This window comes from Helicoverpa zea, chromosome 20, assembly GCF_022581195.2.
Source record: "Helicoverpa zea isolate HzStark_Cry1AcR chromosome 20, ilHelZeax1.1, whole genome shotgun sequence".
Taxonomy (NCBI): domain Eukaryota; kingdom Metazoa; phylum Arthropoda; class Insecta; order Lepidoptera; family Noctuidae; genus Helicoverpa; species Helicoverpa zea.
In genome coordinates, this window is record NC_061471.1 from 2,087,316 (window position 1) to 2,114,517 (window position 27,202).

Below are 27,202 nucleotides of genomic sequence, written 5' to 3' on the forward strand. Positions count from 1 at the left end.
TCACACGAAGAATCATTATAAACTGAATAAAATTACCTACTAAGCACAAACTACAGCAAAATAAACACCAAGCCAAACATGCAAGCGCTGAAATCGAAGGCATCAAAGGGTACATAAAACAACAGTTTAAGTAAAAAAATTCTCAGCTCTCACAAAGGGCTCACTAACAACTTGCTAACACAGATTTCCACGCTTTTTCTTCCAACATAGTGCCTGTTTTATCCTTTGAAGAGTTCGCCTTTGTGACTCAAATAGAAAAACAACGTTACCTGCTTTTTATTAACAAAGATTTTGCTGAGAAACTCCTGTGGTTTAAAATTGTTGCGGTAGTTTGTTTACTATTTTTAGTTTGATTTGCTGGAGTAATGCTAGCGATAATTATCATGGAGAATAAGAAGTATATGGAAACTTGTCGTTTAAGTTAAATTGCTTCCAAAATCGTACATAGTGCTAGATCATTCGGTCAAGGATGATTTAAGGTACGGACATTGCGGTCTGTGGGATGTTTGGAAGAGTTCCAGTGGCCCTGGCATGCAGAGGGCGCCAGAAAATGGCAGTTTTCAGTCAGTCAAAGTCTGATGATACTCATTTCTTATAAAAGTCTACTTGATGATTTTAGATTATTTGAATAAAGTAAACGATCCTTTCTTTTAACACTGAAGTAGATACTCAAATAGTAACCATAACTTCAACAAAATAACTACAAAAATGTTCCCAGAAAAACGAAAGGCTAAACCAACACCAACCGTATTGTACTCCGCAATAATTTGGTATTAACGTACCGAAATCTGTAGTGGTGGGCCGCGGTATATCGACGCTTATCCCTGTCATAAGCAGGTGTAAAGTAATAATTTTACGATATCCCACTTAAGTTGTAGTGATAGTGCCAATAGTGTTGTGGTGGTGTCGATGAAATTTTGATTAAGGTAAATATTCATATGATGTTTTCTTTATTCGTAAGGAACTAAAGGAGGATTAGTAATTACTGCATGAACTGGAAGTAGATATTAGTTGATAAAATATATGACTACAGTCAAAATAATACGGCAAGTTCTCTAATTCATAAAGAATAGCAGGATTCATAACGTTTGCGAACAGGGCATGGGTTAATATTATTGTCTTAATTTTGCAGTACCTACTAACGTTAAAACGTTCATCTAGGTGCAGAAATGACTCTCGGATTCAACAAAAAAAAAATTCTTCATTAGAATTTAATGTTCCTTTTGCAAGTAAAGCATGTAAGTATAAGAAAAAAAAATCCATGAATAGAAAAGTGTATGTCTCCAACAAATAAACCATTTCAATAATCGAGATAAAGATCTCATGTATCGATGTGTCTTCCTGTATTCGGACTTATGGAAGTCTACGTGCGACTTACGTCGGTCGCCGCGGCCGGCCTCAACTTAAGTCCGCGAATCACTATGTGTGTACTTGGAGTGTGGTTTAAGTATTAAGTTTTTAAAAGTAAATTAATTTGCCTGTAGATAATAATTAAATTGAATATTTTCAAATGAATTACAAGTGTTTAATAAAAAATATGATTTTTAAAATTATGTTTTAGTTTTTTTTACAGATTTACCTACATCTGTTGAGAATTACATCCCGAATATAACGTAGTTTGTAGCCTTTCTCAATGAATGGAATATCTAACACTGAAGTCATTTTCCAAATCGGATCTGTGGTTCCTGAGATAAACGCGCCTATGTGTAGGCATATCACTGACAAGTACGTTACTTTTTGTACCCTAAAAGAGAAAACAAACGTCCACCCATTCATACAAACTTTAGTTTATAATAATTATAGGTATACTTAGATCGATGAATTATTCAATTCAATAAATATAATCAGCACCTACTATTTAAAATCAAGAGTCTATCATTCGATTATTATTCGTATTACGCTTCTATCTTATAATTTGGACCACACATAAGTCGGGAGCGTAGCGCGACTTATCGATTGTCGCTATCCCATCACTACAGCTAGTGATGAGATTAGCCAGTTAACACTTTATTTTATTATGTTTATTTAAGACGATACAATTTTGTGTGGGAAAATATTATTATGTGTATGTTAGGAAGTATTGTTTATTTTGTTTTGTTTGTAGGATAGTGAAGGTATTGTCTTTATATTTTTATTTAATTTGTGAGTTTTTTTGGTGGTGATATTCTTTCAATTCTTGTCAAGGTGTTCTGGCTTGTAAGCACTTTATTAGTTAAATGAAATTGATTACTTACGCTTACTTTGGGTAGTCACTTTTGAGTACTTATGTATTATGAAGCACCTGTCTCATATTACTGTAAACAAACGAAATCTACTAAAAGCTGACACAATTTTTTTTATAGATTAAAATGGCACTTCCGAGGAAAATCGGTCTTAATCTATTAATATCAACAAAACATTCTAATATTTCTAATATATAATTCTCCGTTCAGAAAAATACCTATATCAAAGTTAAAATAACGTGCAAGTTTTCAAAGAAAACATTTTCTATTTTTCCATACATAATATTATTGAGATTTTCTAAAAGTAAAAGAAGTAAAGCCGATTGAATTCTTATCCTAGATAATAGAGAATTTAGACTTTATATTGTTTTCTCACATACTGAAACTACTGAGCTTCTTTCATTTTTGTTTATAATATAAGTATTTCAGTTAGTAAGTAGATATCTTAGTTTACTCATTGGATTTTCTATTATCTCGTTTGAGTTTATTCATGAATTTGTATTATAAATTATAATAAATAAGGTTTCTTGAATATCTGAAGCTAAGGATTATAATTTGACTTTAATATTGAGGAAAATGTTTTTATTGTACTTTTTTATAAACTTTTAGGTATAACTATCTTATTGGTCAGGAAAGCTGTCAGCTTAAAATTCAAGATCCCAATTTCAAGTTTTTTATTACAGTACCTAATACACAAAGAAGTTAACAGTAAGGCGACGATTGAAAAAAAATACCTTTATTAAATTAATTTAATTTATTTATGAAAATCAATAAGTCGGCCTGATACCGGCCAATTCCAATCGTTATTATGCGCGTACTACTATCCATTTCCATACAGATTTATGAGCCCTAATAAACTGTCGCCCGACTTAAAGTTTGTAGTCTACTCTTAAAGTATAAGTAAGTAAAGTAATCTTCTAAACAGGACTACTATTTACACCTCTTACCCATGATAGATCCCGCTCTTTTTCCGAACCATAAATATCACCCCCCCCCACCTCACATAAAAACTCATTCCCATAAAAATACAAGTTCAATTCCCCGTAGTCACCGTGTACTTACCCTGCTAGATGATAAATGAGAATGACGTCACAACTCGGTTCATTTTTCTGACCGCCCTGCTACCCCCATAACATGGGGCAACATTCTTGGCGTTATGGGATTTGGGTAGCGTTAAATTGAGTATATGAGTGATGTGGTGTTGGATTTAATAGTGGTATGGTTTTGGGGAACAATGGTTGTGCAGGTAATATTTTCTGGATTATAAGCCTGAAAAGGGCTTCTAACTTGTCATTGCGTGAATTTGAAATGTGGCAAGTTAAAAATGAGAATATTTAAGTGATTTTGGAGATAAATGTGAAAAAATCATAAGCGTGTTGAGCCAATCTTTTGGCTTCTGTATTGAGGTTAAATTCTAAAACGTCAGAAGCAAGAGTTAAGAGATCTATTCGACTGCAAGCTAAAAAAATAATTTGCAATATTTCTCATTAGAATAATTTATTACGTAAGTGAGTATAGTAAAATTACTATTACTTGATCAACGACATAAGCAGCTAGTCAAGTAGATTATTGTAAACAAGTAAATTAATTAGTTATACTCACTTCATATCTCCCCGAAATTAGTCCAAGTATTTTAATAAATACTCTCCATTTTACATTAAATACCAGAAACCAGCCAAAAAATAAACATAAGTATAAGTAAGTATAAATAAAATAACAATATATTTGTCCAAAAACAGGGAGCGTAACATTTGAAGCATCTGTGCTTTGATTTATATGGTATGTTTTGCGAGAAATATTTCGCGTTGAGCCGATAAATTCTGCTCTGTCGCTAAGTCGAGACGTAGTGTCGTAAATAAAGAAATCTCTTACGTTTTGTGTTAAACGTTACTTGTTTTGATGCAAAGAATTGTTATGCATAATAATTGATCGGCCGATATTTGAAAACGGTTACGTTGATTTTTTTATAACTGCTGAAGATCTTTCGCGTATTCTTTTCGTAATTAGGTACGGTAGACTGCACATCAGTGGTAACTATCATGCACCTTAACTCAATAGTAATAAGTACGATTTTCCTATAAAACTGTTACCACTGACCTGAAGTTGACTGTACGTTTGTTTGATCTAAACACATAGGAAGTGGTGAAGGAAGGGCGTTTTGAGGGCTTTCTTATGTAGTATTTCTCATTATCTGTCTGGCCTTTTCTTAACTACCCAAGTTGGGATCGGCTTCCAGTCTAATCGGATGCAGCTGAGCACCAGTGTTTGACATGCAGCGACCGCCTATCAGGCGTCCTCGACCCCGTTTCCCGGGCAACCCAATACCCCTTGGTAAGATTGATTGTCTGTCTTCTGATTATCCATAACAGCTACTATAGATGTTCAATGACAGCTGGGACCCACCAGTTTATCGTACTCTCATAAAATTGAAGATTTTAAGATATCAAAAAAAATTGTAAAGTCTTAGGATGGATAATTTTGAATAGGTTTTTAACTCCTCAAAACAAAACTGACAAAATAAAATTCTCTTACGTTTGTCAAAATAGACGCGGCTGAGCTAGACAAAAACAATAATTTTTCAAGTATTAAGATACAAATCTTCTTGTCAAAAACATTGAAGATTTATCAAATGGAGCAAACGATTTTATAATGTCAATTATATTGTCTATTTTGTACTGCAAACTTAAGCAAATCTATAATGTCTTCTAAATTGAATAAAGATAATATAGCAGATGTGACTTTGAATGGATTTAAAATGAAATAAATATTGTATTCTATTACGTCACTAATCTTGAATGACAGCAAACAGAAGAGTTTCAGTGCAATTTAATTTAATCAATATCCATCAGTAAGTGTATCTGATTAGGCTGACTGAGCCTCGCCCGCACCATGGTTGGGAAAAGGCTAGGCAGATGATGGAAACTTCTTAAAAACAACTACAATATTATCAATTTCCTATATGGAACTAGTGTTTCATTTTGGCAATAGACAGTAGGTTTTTTGACGCTTAATACTGAGGTTTCTCTATACTGGTACATACATACCTAAATATATTGTTTCCTTAGGAAATATTATAACATATTTTCTCAATTCTATAGTTACAACTACTTACAAATAAATAATGAACGTCGAAAAACAACAAGACTTTGCTAATTTTCACACAACAGTCAGCAAAAATTTTGCACACCTTTCAAACTGTTTTGTTATCAGCACAAAGCAAACGCCATATTTGTTGTAACTTGTAATAAACCCGAAAATTCCCCTTCATAGCAAGCATTATCATTCAACCCATGTTGTTGGAATTAACTCAGCGAAATGGATTACATTGGATAACAAGTTGCAAGGGGGCCACTTTATGAAACCAGCACACGGAAGACTTTTAGTCGGCCGATGACTTGTCTGGGCTCATAACCCAGTATGAGGCTGTGTTCAAACCAAACTGACTGTCAGCCGCCGAAGGTGAGCGAACGTTATGCAGTTTTGTATTTCCAAACTTAGTCGCTTGTTCGTTCACATCTAACCGACGATACGTTATTGCGCTATGCTTGGCGCATTGTAAGCTATAAGCGTATTGTCAGCATACTGTGAACGAAAAATACTGTTTATTTTCACGTTTACACTGGGGCTCACAGTGAGTCTGCTCACTCATTCGGCGGCTGACAGACACAGACAGTTTGGTTTGAACGCAGCCTAAGTATCTTAATGAAAAAAAAGTACAGCAACTGTCGGCCGACTGTTTAGTCTCCAGTTTGCCTGTACTCTATAGTGCATGCAGGTGATAAGGCCAGGGTATTTGCAGTTTGGGCCCCTTTAGGGGTCTCAGAGTCCTTTTGGCCCCTACCCTTGGGTGCTGTTCAAATGAAACGTCTTGTGTTGTAATTAGTAAATTGATGAATTGGGTTGAGGATGCAAAGTTTGTATGTCAATGATTAAGGGAAGTTAAAGGGTGTTTAACTTTGTCCAGTTGCCAAATGGATGAAAAAGTAATTTTATGTGTGGTATACATATGTGTAGTGTTCATACAGGAAATATAACGTATAAGCTTTATCTGCCTCGTTGGTCTAGCTGTCGCTAGTGCGGCTGCTAAGCACGAGGTCTCGGGTTCGATTCCCGAGTCGGGCCGAAATCGCTTTGTGGGTTTTAGAAGACTTTCACAAAGCAGCCCGGAGCCTGGAAACTGGTGATTGATACACCCGTGCATCGGAGAGCACGTAAATGTCGGTCCTGTGCCTGATCTCTCTCCGGTCGTGTCGGATTACCGTCCCATCGGGCTATGAGAGTTAAGGAATAGTGAGTGCACCTGTGTCTGCGCAAATGCTCGTGCACTATAATATGTCCTGCGTAGTTGACTAATCTCCTTACATGAGAACAGCCGCCGTAGCCGATAATCGGCTAGGAGGACATCATCATAACGTGTAAGGGATATCGTGTTGCAATGGTGACTGTTGAACAGGTCACATCTATCTTCTTATAAAACACTGGCAATTAGCTGCATCTTGTTAGATTAAAAGACATCATGAGACAAAACCAGAAAAAGGCTGGCTACATCATACTATTGGTTTTTGATCCTTTAAATAAGAAAGGCTGGGGGTAAAAGCGATATGCTTCTATACCTATAGGTATACTACGTTATTTGTTCAAAAGTTAAATATATTTACCTCTATGTGAATGGCACTTACATATTATAAGCACTTTCTGAAGACAGACCTCAACATACTTAGTTGAGAGAAGGCTAAACTGCTCAAAAACCAGCTTTATTGTCCAGTGTGCAAATGAAACAAATTATAATAATAAATTAGGGGTGTTGTACCAAGGAAAGTTGTTAATGGATTATACTGCGGTAGCAAACGAGGAATATGCTGCTCAACTTTCCTTGGACGTAACAAACTTCGCCATTTAATTTTCTTATATGCTTACTCGGGTCTTGGTATATAGTTTTGTTTGTAACGCAAGTGTTGTGGGAATTTCTGTATTTCTTTTCTTTTTATGCCAATTCAGAAGAATATGTAGGACAAAGTAGTTTTTAACGTTGTTTTTATTTTCAAAACTTTGTAAAATGGTTTCTATTTCAGCCTTTTACAATAATGGATGAAATTGGGACCTAGCAATAAATACTTTATTGAACCTAATTTGCATAAATAATTGAAATTTGAAAAATGCTTATAAATTAGGAAAGTGAATAATGAAAGTGTTTATCGGAGCCTACTACCGTCTACTCTTGAAGACTATCCCAGTCCTGAGTCACTTCGTTTGAAAAACTCCACTCTAATACATCTGCTCGAAAGACCGTCTGTCCCTCTGTAAATTGGACCCCATGAACCCATAGCCCTAAAATTAACAACAATATGTTCTTCTAACATCAATACCATAAACACAATTTCCATTACAGAACCTTGCTATAAATAGCTACCATAGAGTATAGAGCAACTGACGGACCCTTGCCGGACCCTCCCTGTAAACAACTGGTTAATAATTGCTCTTAACCCTTCGCATGTTTTATTCATATTGCCCTGTAAACCGAACTAGTATAATGAAATGGGACTAGTTTCGCTTCAATCGGGGATTTTGTTACACCGTGCTGTAATAGGTAGAAATATAATGTCGAGGATGTATGTAACTGACTGAGGCGTCGTCCTAATTGGCAGCGATCGCACGATGGCGCGATGCGTTTTTCATCTCACGATCTCACTATCTCACTTGAGAGGTTCAAATAGGACACTCTGATGAAATCTGTATGTTTGAACTCATCGAACGACGAGAACGCATCGTGTCATCGTACAATCGCTGTCAATTAGGACGACGTCTTAGATGAAAAACGCATCGCGCCATCGCGCGATCGCTGCCAATTAGGACGACGCCTGAAAAGATGTAGGTCTTTCAAAGTTAATTCTGTTTTATAATGGGTTATCATCTTATGAAGACACTTTATTACCTGTGTGTGGAGTTTTTTGTCCATTTAAATTGGTTTCGAAATGAAGGATTATGATAATTTTAAAGTAGTTTCTGATGATTTAGAAGTAAAAGTTTTTACGGAATGTCCAATTTTTTTTTTAAACTGGAAGACAGTCTTATTTATGCTTCTTAGTAATATGGAATGATCAGTTTGTTTCGTTGAACGCTTTAATCCATAGAACTGTTCCTCCGATTAAAAACATATTTCCGTCGTTAGATACTTTATTTACCAAAAAAGGCTTATGATACCTAACTAGAAGCAATCAAAACTGCGTGTGGCACTTTTTAAAAACTGTAAATATGGACAGTTAAAATGAATCTATAACCCAGATATGGACATTGTAACTTCAACTGTGTAACAGAAATTCATACCCAAACTTATTAAGACACTATCATGCATTACGTTTGATATCTCACTTCGTATAGTTTCGAGCGAACATTGCTCGAACTTCGCAACAACATTTACTTCGACTTGTCCATTAATATTGTTATATTCACACTTAACTGTATGTCTGTTCGTTCTAATAGCTTTATAATGTTCTTGGAAGTATTTGATTAATTTGTTGTTAGTTTTGTCTGTTTTATAGGGTACTTATATTTATATTTGCGTTAGGTTAGGTGTATTGGGAATTAGTTGTAGATAGGTCTTATTGATGGGAAAATAAATAGAGACTATCGGGCATTTTGATTGGTTCCGGGTCGAATATGACAAAGGCTTGATGCAAGAAATACTATTTATAATAGGCATGATGACAAATTTTTAAATTCCTTTGTATGATGTAGGTATACGTCTATTTTATATGAAAAATTATTAATTTTAAGAAAATGCGAAGTTTTTTTATCAAATAATTGCATTTTTCTCTGTCCACTTTGAATCCGGCGCGAAAACGCTTGTCAGTGTCATGTCGTCACTTGTGACGTCACAACTGAAATTACAAGACGCAAGTAAACAACGCTCGTGCAATAATTAAGTTTTTTGTGTTATTAAATATGAATTCGAAAGGGCATAGGTGTTGTGGGGTCCCCCAGTGTAAGAACACATCCAAAACAACTCCTGATAAGTTATTTGTGTACGTTCCTCACAATAAAAAAATACGAAACAAGTGGCTTAAACTTGCAAGGCGAGATTCAAAAGCAATATTGCCCAGGGTACAACTTTATTTTTGTGAAGATCACTTTGATGTAAGTTATTACATAGTTCTCTAGATTCTAGCATATTTTATAATGTAAATAACTATTTCGAGGTTAGGTTTCATCTCTCATTGCTGTTATATTACGCATTTTATTCATATCATATCATATCATTTATTGCATTCCATAATGTACATTAGGTGGAAAATATAAAATAATAGAGGAAGTCACAATTATGGACCCTGATGGGCACAGCAAAATAGTTAGAAGAGAGGAAGGCGTTTACGTTATGTAGTAGTAGTATATTAGTCTTTGTTTATATTATAATTTTACGTATATTTGAGTTTAGCATAAATTCGTTTTATAGTTATTTTTCTTTTTATGTTGCTTTTTTATTTAACTTTAGGTTATTTCTTTATCAATAATATACTCATTGATTGAATAGTATGCTTTTTTATTAGAATTTGTTTTAGGATGTTCATGAACTTTGTGTCACTAGTTTCGTCAAATTTCAGTTACCAAATGATATGGATAATTATATGGAATATCATGTGATGGGCTCGGTGTCACAGATTCGCATGAAACCAGGGTGTATGCCCACTAAATTTCAATGTCAACCAGATAGAAGAAAACGAACATCAGATGCTACACCAAGACCATATATTGTCAAAAAACAAAGAAAGACTTTGATAGAAGAATATCAGAAAGATTTAGAAGAAATAAGTACAAAACAGGTGAAACTTGAAGAGATGTCATGTGGAACTTCAGGTAGGTACCATTTCAGGTGCTTATTTCTGATACATAGGAGGCCTTTTCCCTACAGTGGGATGGTATATAAGATTTTACCTTTTTCTAGCCCTGTAGTGGGACATTAACAGACTGTTTTTGATAATGTTGAATACTTATAATGTTGATAACAATATTTTATAATGCCTATTAATATTATGCTTATTGATATAAAATCATATATGATATTTGTTTGAGTTGTTATTGTTTTGACCTTTAAAATATACCTACAAGAACATAGCATATAGATATTTATATACCTCTCTGTATACCTAGTTATCTTGAAATCTTAATGATTTTTTTCATGAATAAGGTATTTAAAGGTATCAAAACTTTTTTTCTTTTTCAGCTTCACAAGCATTCATTGGAAATATTTTACAAGAAAACACACTTAAGACAGTAGATAAATCAATTCAAGTATACATGACATATAAGTTTAGAAGTAAAGCCATCCAAACGAAAGCTAATTTAGTAAACCAAATGACATCACCTCTGAAACCTTCAAGACAATCTGTGTCTACATCACCATTTAAAATTAAAAGTAACATTGCTGCTAAACCATCAATATCCAATGTACAGAAATTACTTAAGAAACATGAAGAATCTGATAGTGATATTTCTTATACACCATCAGTTACGCACAGAGATACATCACCGTCAACAATATCTCTACAAATGAAATCTACTTCAGACTGCAGCGAATTGATTGAAGAAGATAAAAAACAAGTTAATTCAAAAATTCTGGAATTAACAATATTAAAAATAACAAATAATCCACGTTTTTACATTGGAGTTCCTAAAAACTGTTTCTACTTAATAAATTTAATTGCAGAAAAATTACATATTCCTGTAAACCATGTACTTATGTGTTTAAGAAAAATTAGATTGAATAACCCATTCAGAGAGCTTGCTGATGATTTTTCAATGGATCCAACATATGCGAGCAAAATATTTCTAAGGAGTATACCATTAATAGCTAGTATAATGCGTCCTTTTCTTGTAAAATTAGATAAGCATTTAACAAAAATAAATTTACCTATGGCTTTTAGGCACAAATACCATAATGTAAGTTGCATCAAAGACTGCCTAGAAATAGAGGTGCAAAAGCCTTCAAAAGCTTTAAATCAATCACTCTCATGGTCAGAGTACAAAAAAGCTAATACTATTAAATATCTTGTGTCCTGTACACCTAATGGGTTAGTAAATTATATTTCACCAGGTTATGGGGGAAGAATAACAGATACATGTTTAGTTGAATCTTGTGATTTTATTAAGTGTCTGCAACCTGGTATGTGTGTCATGGCCGATAGAGGATTTAAACATGTAGAACCATATTTACGAAAACAGGGAGTGCAGTTAGTACGGCCTCCAAGTGTTACAACTGGGTCTAAATTATCAAAAAATGAGGCAAGGGAAACTAAAAAAATTGCTAGTCTGAGAATACATGTGGAGAGAGTGATTCGACGCCTACGTGAATTTAATATGTTAAAGCCACATGCATGTATAAATAGTAATTTAGTAAAAGTACTTGATGATGTCATCACCATTGCCTGTTGTTTAATCAACTTACAGGATTCATTAATTAAATAAAACTATTTTTGTTTTAATGTTGTGTTTTATTTACTTAAATATTACAAAGAACTTTGGTATAATAATGGATATACATTTTCTTTCCATAAAGAGACTATAACATCTAGAAAATTTAATACATACTTTTCATCATATGAAACACATATTATTTCTACATTTTTATTTGCACTGTAGCTGCTATCAGCCACACAAAAGTAGCCTTTTTTAAGTCCTGTAAGGTACATTTGGAGCTGCATCTGCACATAAAACTTAATTGTTGGTTTACCATTGACTATATATTTTTTAAACGTTTTAGCACTCATGGGACATTTAATTTCAATAATACTGTCTTCACAGATACCATCAGGTGATCCTGCTATCATAGGATAGTTCTTAGACAACATTAATCCACAGTGCTTAATTTTTTTTCCCAGTTTGGTACTTACTGTTTTCCTTACTTCATCTTCCAATATTCTACCACGCTTCATGGCTGATGTGTCAGGGAGTTTCCCACCCATTATTAATGAGATAAGAGTGCCATCACTGGTTTTGCAACGACTAAACTCAAATGCTCTTGAAGCTGTTACCCTGCCATATCTTAACTCATGCCAAAGGATGCTTTCATGTTGCCTTTTAGTTTCTTTCTCAATGCTATCAATATCAGCATCGGTCAATGTAACCTTTTCCAAAAATTTATCACAAGATGCTTCTTTATATTTCAGCACTAACTTGTGCATAGACAAACTTTCTTTTTGGTCAAACAGATAGTCAGATTGATATTTAAGTAACTCGCAGTTGCTAAGTTTTCTTTTTCTCCCTTCCTCTAAAAACTTTTTAAATACATCTTCATCTGATGGCACACTGGGTCTGCCATTGGATAACTCTTTGGCTGTTATAAATTTCGTGGTGGAACCAACTCTCGATAGTCGCGATTTCATCCAATAGCACTGTATGGATGTGCAGGATGGCTCCTCACTCCGACGATGGACCCACATTAGGAAGGCTATGCCGTGTTTACAGCCTCCTTGGGAAGCCACACAATCATTACATGCTACAGACTTCACGGCCTCTTCCTGTTCATCTACTATTAAAGTTACTCCATACAATTTTGCGTGGACTTTGTGTTCTGGGCAGACTTTACATTTTACCACACACAAATCGCCGTCGCGTTTCAGCTGTACGTAACTCACAGCGTCATCACCATAGGATGGCCTGGAGGACCTAAAAGAAAAATCAATTTATAAATAAAGGGTAGAACCATGATAATAGATTTCATTAACATTTACACCTGATAACAAATACATTGTCAAAAGTAATTTTAAGGAATTATTTATAACTAAAATTGTTTTTAATTAAACTAATATTCTAACATAGAAGTTTTTTTAATTAAACTAGTATACTTACATGGAACTTTTAACATTTCTAAATTCAGCTGAACAAAAATCTTTATTTGATGCGAAAAACTCTCCCAGCATTATGATATCAATTCTAGGCAAATTAGCGCTGTTTGCTTTGATAAATCCGGGCTCCATAACTCGTGTTATAAACAATTAATTAATTAAAAACAAAGATTGCAGTGGAAGTTCACAATAACGAAATGTGACGTTCGCGCGAGTTGTTTTCAGATATGACGTCACGAGCTCTGATTGGTGTTCAAGATATCATGGCGGATTGCCTTATTTCGTAATTTTATTTTATAAAAATACATATTAATCACATTATTAATAAAGAAAACAATGCGCGTTTTATATTCCAAGCTTCAAGTTCAATTTAATAAATATATTATTTTAATGATTTTTGATTACTGTCATCATGCCTATTCTTACAATTTATGATTTCTTAATAATGTCTTTGTGGACGGAAGAATGCGTTCGTCAGACATATTCTATAGTAATTTTAGGAACTGAATGCTTCGAAGGAATGTTAAAGTATTTTAATTTTATTTCAGTTTTCCATTCTTTGTTCTTATAGAGTAAATTCGTAGCAAATAAGATGAGTTGTTTACTCAAAAATATAGATTTAAAAACATACAGACCAGACCAAATCTTCGTTTACTTTTTAATGTCAAAGCTAAACCCTCAATTTGTTTTTCTAAATGCTGTTAGCCGTTTAATTTCACCTATCCCCAACCCTTTGCAGTGTCCCAAAGATTACAAAACGTGGTCACCCCACTCTGACGGTAGGGTGACCACGTAATGAGAATTCTTGGTGGGTTCCGTATATACGTTTCGTTAATGACTGCACGTTTGTTCTTTGAAATAAAACGGTTGGTATTGTTTTAATTTTGTTTTTGTATGCATGTGTGTGTTTTGTTTATAGCTTTAGGGTGGACTAGATTAGTGGATTTTGATGGTGGATTTAAAACGATTGTCCTTTGTTATGGTTTAGTGTGACAGGTGTGTTTAATAGGACAGTTTCATAGTAGGTATGTATGTATATCCACATAGGCTTTCTCAAATAGGGCCAAAATGAAGTTGAGCAATTCTATATAAATATTCTACTTTGAGGAACTTACACCTGTACGCACTGAACACCAAAGTCTTATGTTAATTCATACCTAATGGTATTTCAGAAGTAACTATTTTATATTTGTAAACTAAACAGTTCTCATAATGTCCTTCTAAAAGAACCATTGACCACTTAGAAACATTCCGATAGATTACTCTTCCGTTATGTTTCCACAAATTCAATCATATTCTAAACGCACCTAGATCTAGTCTTTGTGTCACCTGCCATTGCAAAATCGTCTCTAGCTAGTACGGAATAAGAGCCACGCGTTTTGCAAGTAGCATCTCTTATGGGTGATCGTCAGAATAGCTGTCATTCTTCTCACTCATCTCGAAATACGTATAGGGAGTTACTACCTAATTGCTACCAGGTACCATTATTACAATCACTACTCTCGTGGTTTTGAAGATAATCAGCATATAAGGTGACGGCCTTTCTGATAAACAGATGGCTGAAATTTTTGTCGTGTGAAAAGTCGGCTCTAAAGTATTAAGTTTTTTGAGCTACTTTCCAGCATTACATTTTGGACCACATCGATTTCGCAGATAAAAAGATATAAAAAATTGAGTTTTTGCGCCTTGAGAAATAAAATAAATAAATAAGGAGTGCCTTTGTAGTATTTTATGTTAATCCTACTACTGACATGTTAACTGTGTAGATAAATGGTTAAAAAAATATATTTCTTGGGGATCGTTGAAGAGTGACAGTGATTCTGACGGTCCTCTGGAACATTTTCAGTGCTCACTAATCTGCATGTCCCTTTGTAAGATCTCGGTTCTAGTGCTTTGTGAGAAGATTTCTTAGAACGTGTGAAGCTGGATTGGCGAGATTTGGGTCGTACAGATTTTTCGAGAAAATTCTGGGCATGACCTATATTGCCACGGTGTGAAACGATGAGTTTTTTTGTGTTATTAATGAACTTTTGTGAAATGTTTTCTGAGAATTAAGGTTATGCAGTGTTTTTAATAGGTATTTTTAATAGGGATTATGTTGAAGTTAACATTGCATTTTTTTTATAAAATATAATTATCTGTATACTTACTATCGAATACTTCTGAAAAAATTAAGTATAGTTTTTCTGACAGAAAATAAAAACGCAATTACATAATAAGACATAACCTTTCTTGACAGTCGGGTCAATAGTTACAAAAAGAGATCTGCATAGCTTTTTTCCTAACTATGTTGGGTCTCCAGTCTAACCTGATGCTGCTGAGTACCAGTGTTCTACATGGAGTGACTGGGACAAAAAGATACCCAGATGACCACTGACCACTAGAATTCAGAATGACTTATCCAGCTGTTTCAATCCAAGTTAGAATTCTACCAGTTCTGTTTCGTACTAATGAACGGAGTGGAACCATTTTCACGTGGCTGAATCTATTGCCGATTGACGAATGTTACGCTTGAATATTATCGCTAACGAAATTATATTTTGGACTCAGATTTTGACCAGAGAAGAACATTTATTATATAGTCTTCTTCTTATACCTAAATAAGAAGAATTTGAACATGCTTTCAATATACTTACGTACTTAAAAATAATGGCAAAAAGTGTTTTTTTACCGCCTTACATGTCACATACGCTATTACGCATGTGTTATAGTAAGCTGTGCCTAGGGAAGAATGATAATGGAGCTTGTATTTACAGTTATTAAAATTAAGTATTGAGTAAAAGGCAGCCTCAAAAGGGGTTAAGATATTGGTATCAAAGTTGCAAGACGTTCATCATAACAATGTAACTTCTGTAAGACACTTGACAAGTCTCAGACAGAACACATAAATGCACTTAACCAAATCCAAAACTAGGTACTAACTAACAATTCAATCACACAAAGTTTCGCTTCAATAACTCCCCTCCATGACACCATAGACAGAAACATCCACAAAGGACTAATTTCTTTAGCCCTAAACCAAGAGTAAGAAAAGATAAGCGGAGACACCATAATGCAGGTAGGCCAGATGCCTTCTTCTATGTCAAATTCGTACGATAGGCATGACCAAAACGACCAGTAATGAGTGAACTAACGGGGCGTCCGGGGTGCTTGTGTCAACGATTTTTGGAATTACAAAAAATGCGGTCCAAGGAAGGCGTATAAGGGCGAGAGTTGAGAGTAAAGGAATAGTGAGTGCACCTGTGTCTGCGGAAATGCTTGTGCACTATAATATATCCTGCGCAGTTAACTGATCTCCTAACACGAAAACAGCTGCCGTAGCCGATAATCGGCTAGGAAGACATCATAAGGGAGAAAACAGTAACGTTCCTCGTCCCCTCTCGCCCGTATTTTGGCCCGCTGCTTTTAGGACTTTTCCGCTATGGCCCCTCCGCTAGTCATTTTGTTCTCCGTGCCCTAAACAAATTACAACAATAGGGACAGGTCCGTGCTCAATCAGAGCGTAGGTAATTAGTCTTCAAACAAAGAGAGAGTACCCTCTGTGCGGTTTGTAGCTCTGTACGAAGTTTTGATTGCTTTTTGGATATGATGTGCAAAGGATATGTTACTTTGTTGGGTGAAAAAAGAGTTAAGCTATTCGGAACAGGGTGAAAAATTTTGAGTTCTTTCTTTGTTTTTTTTTTTCTTTTTGACGACTCGATCATCCGTAACAAACGTCAAAAATTGTATTTATTTACAACTTTTTTATTATTTTTTTTGTAAAAAGTGGCGAATATTTTCGCGATTCTAAAATTCACTTTCCTACCTTTGTGCAATAGATCTTGCTTTAGGAAATTATAGCCGATCTACGGCTCCAATGCAATTAAGGGGCGCCCATTCGGGCTGAAATATATTTAAGTAATAAAATGAAAAATCTCTCCCTAGACGGAAAATTAGCATACCTCTTGGGGAGAGTATGATGAATTAGTGGTGTTAAGAAGTATTGCGGGGAAATTAATTGGGGAACATTTGGGGAAGCACTATTTTTAATTAAAAATATGCAGATTTTTTTGGGGTCTTCGAGAAAACTGTTATGTAGACACGAGTCAAAAAAAATATTTTTATAATAAAGCGTTTGTACTAATAAGTTCTTAATAATTACCGGTTATTATTAATTACCGATGCCGGTAGCTATTTTTATATTTTTATATGCTTTTTTATAATTAATATTTTAAAATGTAACTGTATGTTACATAAACTGATTAGTACATTCTTTTTAATGTCCAATTGCGAAAGTCATCCTTTACAGAATCGATTAAAAATCACATCAATATTTCTAACCTTGATTTTGCACCACGTCAATTTTAAACCAAATGCTTACTTCGCAACGTCAGCTCCCCAAAAAACGCATTTTATTTGCGAATCGAAATTCGTCACATTTTAGTGCAAACAACGGGATATTGGACACGTTCAGGCTCCAATTAGTACCAGTGCATCAAAGGCCGGGATATGTCAAAGCCTCTGTGTCATTCGAACATTATTTGTCATACATTTAGATATATTTTTTGCTGTATATATTTTCTGTCAGTCAGATTTTTTGCATTTTTTGCGTGTTTGAGATTTTTTTGCTTGTTAAATTAAAGAAGAAATATTCGTGTTAATAATTGTATTACAATAGGAGGCTGTCGTTGTGGGGGTCTGAATAAATGTTTTTGAGTTTGAAAAAATTGGTGTTGCTTTTTCAAATTTAGTTGAAAAAGCAACACATATTATGAAAGTTTCAAAAAGTACACAATGAAAGACAAACCCACAACATACGGTAACTAAAAATAAAAATGTCCAATTCATACAGGCTGACAAAAAATATGTCACAATCAAAGTTTTTCCATTTACGTGGTTGGAACAGAAAGGCGTTCTCCATTTAGACGTTTCAGACATACGCAGCGATATATTATTTGCTTTTCTTTCTATTTTTATTCTTAAATCAAACTAATTTTAGATATGATCACACTTTCTTCACCATAAAGAAAACGATTAAGACAAAGAATTATATAAAAAAAAAAAAACTAAAAATAAAACCGTTTTGGAATATTTGAATAGCCTTTTCTTTCTCGTCTCAATTCGTACAAAGATTATCTGGACAAAAATGCTCGTAGCGCCCATTACTTCACCTCCTTTAACTACTTCTCATCATCATCATCATCATCCTCCTGCCCTTATACCAATTTTATTTGGGGTCGGCGCAGCATGTTTTCTCCTTCTATACTCTTTTATATCTCATCTCACAAGTAACATTCTTTTATCACTTTTAAGATGAAAAAAATTAGAAATGATGTATCTAATAAAGCGTATCTACCTATCTATAAATGAGTAGATTAACAACCGAATTCCCCTCACGTGTAAAACATTAAACAGTTATCATATTTCGGATACCAAAATCCAAAATAAACAGCAAACACCTTTAAATATTCGGCAGTCTAAATATTTTAAGGCGCGCGACTCCGCTCTTGTGAAGTATCTCTAAGGGTGCGTCTACACGGTGCATGTAGCTGGAGCGAGTTAACATGCGCAAGTGACCCGCGCGCACGCTACAGAGCACGCGGGTTGATAGCCTGCTTCGCTACATGTGCGAGTCGGTAGATCCGCATATGTTTTTAAAATGCATGTTACCTGCGCATGTACCTCAATATAGATAAATAAAAAATGTCGGGACGCCTTTTCACACACGGTCGGTTAGCCCCATGGTAAGTTATTACTTAACATGTGTTATGGGTGCCAACACAACAGATAAATTACATTTACATAGCTAGGTACATATATTTATGCATCTTTCTAAATACATATCATAACACCCAGACCACAGCCAACAAGCATGCTCATCACACAAATTTCAAATCCGGGAATCGAACCCGGGACCTCAGGTTCGGCAGTCACCGTCGTCGATATGTGCAAGCTACTTGCACCGTGTAGACGCACCCTATTCGTTGCAAAACTCCGCAGTTGAGCGATGACGCTCTCACATATTTCGCTTTATGAAGTTTGTCTTGCTTTGAAATACTTAAGACTTGGAACATTGCTTTTTAACGAGTTTTCTGATTTGCAGAAATACTTGTCTTTTAGTGCTTTTAGCTTGAGTGATTAACTTTTACAATTTACGGGATCAAAATGGTGTCTGTTGGAGCGCAATTTGCAATAATGTAACTATAACGGTGGTTATTTTTATACAAACTTAAAGACTCAGCGACAGCCTTAACCTAAAAATATATATACTACAACTAAGTATACTGATAATAATAGTTACATATGTCTGGTTAAAATTCTAACAAAGACAAATAATAGTCCTATTTTAAGGCCGAAGGACCACATTTTGAGAGTATATAAGAGAGTATATAAGGTGAGTACATAAGAGAGTACATAAGTGAGTATATAAGAGAGAACATAGGTAGGTAGTTAGTTAGGTACTCTCTTACATTCACATCTTATGTACTCACTTATGTACTCTCTTATATACCCTCTTATGTTCTCATCTTACGTACGCACTTATGTACTCTCTTATATACTCTCTTATGTACTCTCTTATACACTCTCTTATATACTCACTTATATACTCTCTTATATACTCACTTATGTACTCTCTTATATACTCACTTATGTACTAACTTATGTTCTCTCTTATATACTCACTTATGTACTCTCTTATATACTCTCTTATATACTCTCTTATATACTCACTTATGTACTAACTTATGTTCTCTCTTATATACTCACTTATGTACTCTCTTATATACTCTCTTATATACTCTCTTATATACCCTCTTATGTTCTCATCTTACGTACGCACTTATGTACTCTCTTATATACTCTCTTATGTACTCTCTTATATACTCTCTTATATACTCACTTATATACTCTCTTATATACTCACTTATGTACTCTCTTATATACTCACTTATGTACTAACTTATGTTCTCTCTTATATACTCACTTATGTACTCTCTTATATACTCTCTTATATACTCTCTTATATACCCTCTTATCTTCTCATCTTATGTACTCACTTATGTACTCTATTATATACTCTCTTATATACTCACTTATGTACTCACTTATGTACTCTCTTATATACCCTCTTATGTTCTCATCTTACGTACTCACTTATGTACTCTCTTATATACTCACTTATATACTCTCTTATACAGGGTTACTGGTAAGTAGACCGCATCCTTTCATGAGGTGATAGTATAGGTCAATACGGACAAATTTGACCATGGGATACTCTGGGCAAAAGTTAACCCGTTTGAAGATAATCGAATTTCAAGATCTTTTCTTTACAAGTCATCTAGGTACACGTATGAATTTTTATTATTAGTTAAAAGTCTCGTTTTTACGGATTTTTGTGTATTTTGTGCCTTTTTGGATAGCTAGATAAATGTTGATGTTTTTTAAGTATTCTGCACAAAAAAATGAATAGTAATATTTTTGAAAATATAGCTACTAAAAAAGTAATTGCTGTTCGCTATAATTTCCTCTGTGATTTGTATAGTTTATGGTTTGTTATTATGAAGTGATTCATCTTCTATTCAAAAACACACAAAAATCCACAAAAACGAGACTTTTGACTAATAATGAAAATTTATACGTGTACCTAGACGACTGATCTTGAAATTCGATTATCTTGAAACGGGTTAACTTTTGCCCAGTGTATCCCATGGTCCAATTTGTCCGTATTGACCTATACTATCACCTCCTGAAAGGATGCGGTCTACTTACCAGTAACCCTGTATACTCACTTATATACTCACTTATGTACTCACTTATATACTCTCTTATATACTCACTTATGTACTCTCTTAGGTACTCTCTTATATACCCTCTTATCTTCTCATCTTATGTACTCACTTATGTACTCTATTATATACTCACTTATGTACTCACTGATGTACTCTCTTACATACTCTCTTATATACTCACTTATATACTCTCTTATATACTCACTTATGTACTCTCTTATATACTGTCTTATATACTCACTTATGTATTCTCTTATTTACTCTCTTATATACTCACTTATGTACTCTCTTATATACTCTCTTATATACTCACTTATATACTCTCTTATATACTCACTTATGTACTCTCTTATATACTTTCTTATATACTGTCTTATATACTCACTTATGTATTCTCTTATTTACTCTTATATACTCACTTATGTACTCTCTTATATACCCTCTTATGTTCACATCTTACGTTCTCACTTATGTACTCTCTTATATACTCTCTTATATACTCACTTATATACTCTCTTATATACTTTCTTATATACTGTCTTATATACTCACTTATGTATTCTCTTATTTACTCTTATATACTCACTTATGTACTCTCTTATATACCCTCTTATGTTCTCATCTTACGTTCTCACTTATGTACTCTCTTATATACCCTCTTATGTTCACATCTTACGTTCTCACTTATGTACTCTCTTATATACTCTCTTATATACTCACTTATATACTCTCTTATAAACTCACTTATGTACTCTCTTATATACTTTCTTATATACTGTCTTATATACTCACTTATGTATTCTCTTATTTACTCTTATATACTCACTTATGTACTCTCTTATATACCCTCTTATGTTCTCATCTTACGTTCTCACTTATGTACTCTCTTATATACTCTCTTATATACTCACTTATGTACTCACTTATGCACTCTCTTATATACTCTCTTATATACTCTCTTATATACCCTCTTATCTTCTCATCTTATGTACTCACTTATGAACTCTCTTATATACTCTCTTATATACCCTCTTATGTTCTCATCTTACGTACTCACTTATGAACTCTCTTATATACTCTCTTATATACTCACTTATATACTCTCTTATATACTCACTTATGTACTCTCTTATATACTGTCTTATATACTCACTTATGTATTCTCTTATTTACTCTCTTATATACTCACTTATGTACTCTCTTATATACTCTCTTATATACTCACTTATATACTCTCTTATATACTCACTTATGTACTCTCTTATATACTCACTTATGTACTCTCTTATATACTCACTTATGTACTCTCTTATATACTCACTTATGTACTCTCTTATATACTCACTTATGTACTCTCTTATATACTTTCTTATATACTCACTTATGTATTCTCTTATTTACTCTCTTATATACTCTCTTATATACTCACTTATGTACTCTCTTATATACTCTCTTATATACCCTCTTATCTTCTCATCTTATGTACTCACTTATGTACTCTATTATATACTCTCTTATATACTCACTTATGTACTCACTTATGTACTCTATTATATACTCTCTTATATACTCACTTATGTACTCACTTATGTACTCTCTTATATACCCTCTTATATACTCACTTATGAACTCTCTTATATACTCTCTTATATACTCACTTATATACTCTCTTATATACTCACTTATGTACTCTCTTATATACTGTCTTATATACTCACTTATGTATTCTCTTATTTACTCTCTTATATACTCACTTATGTACTCTCTTATATACTTTCTTATATACTGTCTTATATACTCACTTATGTATTCTCTTATTTACTCTTATATACTCACTTATGTACTCTCTTATATACCCTCTTATGTTCTCATCTTACGTTCTCACCTATGTACTCTCTTATATACTCTCTTATGTACTCTCTTATATACTCTCTTATATACTCACTTATATACTCTCTTATATACTCACTTATGTACTCTCTTATATACTTTCTTATATACTGTCTTATATACTCACTTATGTATTCTCTTATTTACTCTTATATACTCACTTATGTACTCTCTTATATACCCTCTTATGTTCTCATCTTACGTTCTCACTTATCGTGACTCCTTTTTATTTCGTCAACCAGTTGTCTCCATCGGTTACGTTCCGTTGCTTGGTGTAGTGCAGTGCTGACAGATATCTCCAGTTCCTCCGATATCTGGTCTGACCACCGTTTGGGACTTCTACCTCTAGGTCTTTTGCCTTCAATTTTTCCTGTTACCATCAGGCGTTCCAAGTTGTTAGTGTCTCTGCGAGCAACGTGGCCGAAATACCGTACTATTCGCTGCAAGCAGGTAGTGGATAAGCGTTTTGTCTTTTCTAGCTTTAGTTGTTGTAGAATGGATACATTTGTGCGGAAGGCTGTCCATGGTATCTGCAGCATACGGCGCCAACACCACATCTCAAAAGCGTCGATTCTCAGCCTGTCGGCAGCTTTAAAAGTCCACGTTTCCGCACCATATAATGCGATGGAAAAGACAAGAGTGCGGACCAGATGTATTTTGGTCCGATATCTGATGTTTCGGTCCTTCCAGACTTTGCTCAACTGGGTCATCGCTGTCTTTGCCATGCCAATTCGCCTACGTATTTCAGGTTCGCTACTTCCCTTATTTGTTATTAACGAGCCAAGGTATTGGAACTGGTTTACGGTCTCGTAGTCTTGTAGGATATCAGTGCGTTGAATAGTGTCAAATCGATCAACGATCATGAGCTTGGTCTTAGATTTGTTAATTGCAAGTCCCATTTCCAGACTGGCTGTTTCTAAACGACGCAGCAGCTCCGCCATTTCGTTTTCGGATGATGCGAAAAGGGTGGTATCGTCTGCATATCTCAGATTAGATATCTTGACTCCACCTATCTTTATGCCACCCTCCCAGTCTTCTAGCGTTTGACGCATAATGTGTTCTCCGTAAATATTAAAGAGTATAGGAGAGCTTATGCATCCCTGACGAACGCCCTTCTGGAATGTGAAACGGCTTGATGTTGTGTCTCCTACTGTTACAGTGCCATAACTCGACTCATAAAGGTTGCGAATCAGCATTACGAGGTACATAACTCTCTTATATACTCACTTATATACTCTCTTATATACTCACTTATGTACTCACTTATGCACTCTCTTATATACTCACTTATGTACTCACTTATGTACTCTCTTATATACCCTCTTATGTTCTCATCTTACGTACTCACTTATGTACTCTCTTATATACTCTCTTATATACTCACTTATGTACTCACTTATGTACTCGCTTATATACTCACTTATGTACTCACTTATGTACTCTCTTATATACTCTCTTATATACTCACTTATGTACTCTCTTATATACTGTCTTATATACTTACTTATGTATTCTCTTATTTACTCTCTTATATACTCACTTATGTACTCTCTTATATACTCTCTTATATACTCACTTATATACTCTCTTATATACTCACTTATGTACTCTCTTATATACTCACTTATGTACTCTCTTATATACTCACTTATGTACTCTATTATATACTCACTTATGTACTCTCTTATATACTTTCTTATGTACTGTCTTATATACTCACTTATGTATTCTTTTATTTACTCTCTTATATACTCTCTTATATACTCACTTATGTACTCTCTTATATACTCTCTTATATACCCTCTTATCTTCTCATCTTATGTACTCACTTATGTACTCTATTATATACTCTCTTATATACTCACTTATGTACTCAATTATGTACTCTCTTATATACCCTCTTATATACTCACTTATATACTCTCTTATATACTCACTTATGTACTCTCTTATATACTTTCTTATATACTGTCTTATACAAGGTGTTGATTTGCATTTGTGCCATAGTTCAGGAGGAGGACATACAATACGTAAATAATCGATTGGAATTACAGTAGATGGGAAATAACTAATATGCACTGCTTTTTTTGTCATTGTAATGTCGTGGTATTTCCGAAGTAATCCAATTTTATGAATGAAATTTATGAGTGATCGTTGCGTATGCTTTATGTTTGCGTTTGTGTGAGGGTGCAGCACGGTTTTAACGCCAGTAACATACGCGCCAAGTTTCAATAAGGCTAGATGACATTTACGGAATTCCGAAAAAAAATTAAAGAAAAAAAATTACGTACCAAGTTTTTTACTGATTTGGATCGAGAATCATTAGCATAATTACCTCCTTGAATATGGCACGGATGCAAATCAACAGCTTGTATACTCACTTATGTATTCTCTTATTTACTCTTATATACTCACTTATGTACTCTCTTATATACCCTCTTATGTTCTCATCTTACGTTCTCACTTATGTACTCTCTTATATACTCTCTTATATACTCACTTACATACTCTCTTATATACTCACTTATGTACTCTCTTATATACTTTCTTATATACTGTCTTATATACTCACTTATGTATTCTCTTATTTACTCTTATATACTCACTTATGTACTCTCTTATATACCCTCTTATGTTCTCATCTTACGTTCTCACTTATGTACTCTCTTATATACTCTCTTATATACTCACTTATATACTCTCTTATATACTCACTTATGTACTCACTTATGTACTCTCTTATATACCCTCTTATGTTCTCATCTTACGTACTCACTTATGTACTCTCTTATATACTCTCTTATATACTCACTTATATACTCACTTATGTACTTTCTTATGTACTCACTTATGTACTCGCTTATATACTCACTTATGTACTCACTTATGTACTCTCTTATATACTTACTTATATACTCTCTTTTATACCCTTTTATATACTCACTTATGTACTCTCTTATGTACTCACTTATGTACTCTCTTATATACCTACTCACTTATGTACTCTCTTATATACTCACTTATGTACTTTCTTATATACTCACTTATGTACTCTCTTATATACTTACTTATATACTCTCTTTTATACCCTTTTATATACTCACTTATGTACTCTCTTATGTACTCACTTATATACTCACTTATGTACTCACTAATGTACTCTCTTATATACTCTCTTATATACTCACTTATATACTCACTTATGTACTCTCTTATGTACTCACTTATGTACCCTCTTATATACTCACTTATGTACTCTCTTATGTACTCACTTATATACTGTTTTATATACTCACTTATGTACTCTCTTATATACTCTCTTATATACTCACTTATGTACTCAAAGACTACCTTACAACAGAGAATCTCCTAACATTCATCTCGTAACAAAGAATTTCAAAAACCACACACACACATACACACACACATACATACATGTGATGATGTGCATCACATACACAACATATGCACTCATCACACTAACCACACTTTACTTTTATTTTATTTATTTTTCTTTTATACTACTGTATAATTAACTACTGTTAATTAAGGCTTGTATAAATTTTTAATATCTTCTTTTTGCCTTTTTTTTGGTAATGTTACACCGACACTGTTTTAATTGTTTTAGTACTCGCAATCGAATGTCATATTGTTACCTTATAGCTGAACCCTATCTCTTAAGATACAGGCTAGACCTATTTTAAGGGATAGTGTTGGGTATATTGTGCTAATAATATGATGTTGTTTATAGTAATGCTATATCTTGTATACAGTGCAATGAGTCCTATTTTGTGAAATAAATAAATTATTATTATACACCGTGACTTTTTAGTCGTCTTACAACGGCAGCCCACTTCATATATCCAATAACTAGTAAACATTCATATAAAAAAAAATATATTTGAGATTTGAATAATTTAAAAATAAAAATTAATTCATTATTATGATGCATGACGTAGATAATAAGAACACCCTGTTATGAGCGCTGAATGAATCTTGTATCAATGGAGCGCGGCGCGTTGGGAAGGTACCTACTTTCTACCGTTTGATACGTAAACATTTTTTTTTCAGTATTTTTCTCCGCACCTATTATCTTAATTAAGTAAGGCTATAAAATTAATAATCGTGTCTAGTGGTATTTTATGTCGGATAGATTGAGTGGACCACCTTTGTAAGACGACTAAAAAGTCATACGTGCATTTGAAAATGCACGTAGACTCAAAATGGAAAGCAAATAAAAGGGTCTCCAATAAACTAGGGCTTTTCATTTCGCTACAGTGAAAGTGGCTCGCTTCAAGTGCTACTAACAAAAGTTCCCATCAACTGGACATGAGAGCACTGGTCTAGGACTGAAGAATTCAGAACGGAACGATATTTTTATTTACGGCATATAACTTAGATTTGGTCTTCTTGCGGTCAAAACAAAAATCGGCAGTTAGTTTTTTTTAGCCAAAATACTAACTGCCAATTTCGAGAGAAACTA

General features: G+C 33.9%; 2 protein-coding genes across 2 annotated transcripts; one reads left to right on the forward strand and one right to left on the reverse strand.

The window, feature by feature from the left end:
• The first annotated feature begins 9,164 nt into the window (after window positions 1-9,164).
• LOC124640422 lies at window positions 9,165-11,698 on the forward strand. The gene is made up of 3 exons (XM_047178191.1): window positions 9,165-9,356; window positions 9,821-10,073; window positions 10,441-11,698. Exons 1-3 carry the CDS (start codon window positions 9,165-9,167, stop codon window positions 11,679-11,681), a joined length of 1,686 nt encoding a protein of 561 aa, XP_047034147.1. The 3' UTR covers window positions 11,682-11,698.
• Window positions 11,699-11,722: 24 nt separating this feature from the next.
• Window positions 11,723-23,915, reverse strand: LOC124640293. Its single transcript, XM_047178006.1, has 2 exons — window positions 22,930-23,915; window positions 11,723-12,881 (listed from the first exon to the last, which is right to left on the reverse strand). Exons 1-2 carry the CDS (start codon window positions 23,913-23,915, stop codon window positions 11,723-11,725), a joined length of 2,145 nt encoding a protein of 714 aa, XP_047033962.1.
• Between the last annotated feature and the right edge of the window lie 3,287 nt (window positions 23,916-27,202).

Excerpts from the sequence above, each read along its gene's own strand:
- LOC124640293 (XM_047178006.1), bottom strand. The coding sequence starts at position 23,915 with ATGCTGATTCGCAACCTTTATGAGTCGAGTTATGGCACTGTAACAGTA. Across the intron at positions 12,882-22,929 it reads ATAAAAAGGAGTCACGATAA|GTCCTCCAGGCCATCCTATG; the intron begins GTGAGAACGTAA and ends TTTTTCTTTTAG.
- LOC124640422 (XM_047178191.1), top strand. The coding sequence starts at position 9,165 with ATGAATTCGAAAGGGCATAGGTGTTGTGGGGTCCCCCAGTGTAAGAAC. Across the intron at positions 9,357-9,820 it reads TTTGTGAAGATCACTTTGAT|TTACCAAATGATATGGATAA; the intron begins GTAAGTTATTAC and ends GTCAAATTTCAG. Across the intron at positions 10,074-10,440 it reads GATGTCATGTGGAACTTCAG|CTTCACAAGCATTCATTGGA; the intron begins GTAGGTACCATT and ends TTTCTTTTTCAG.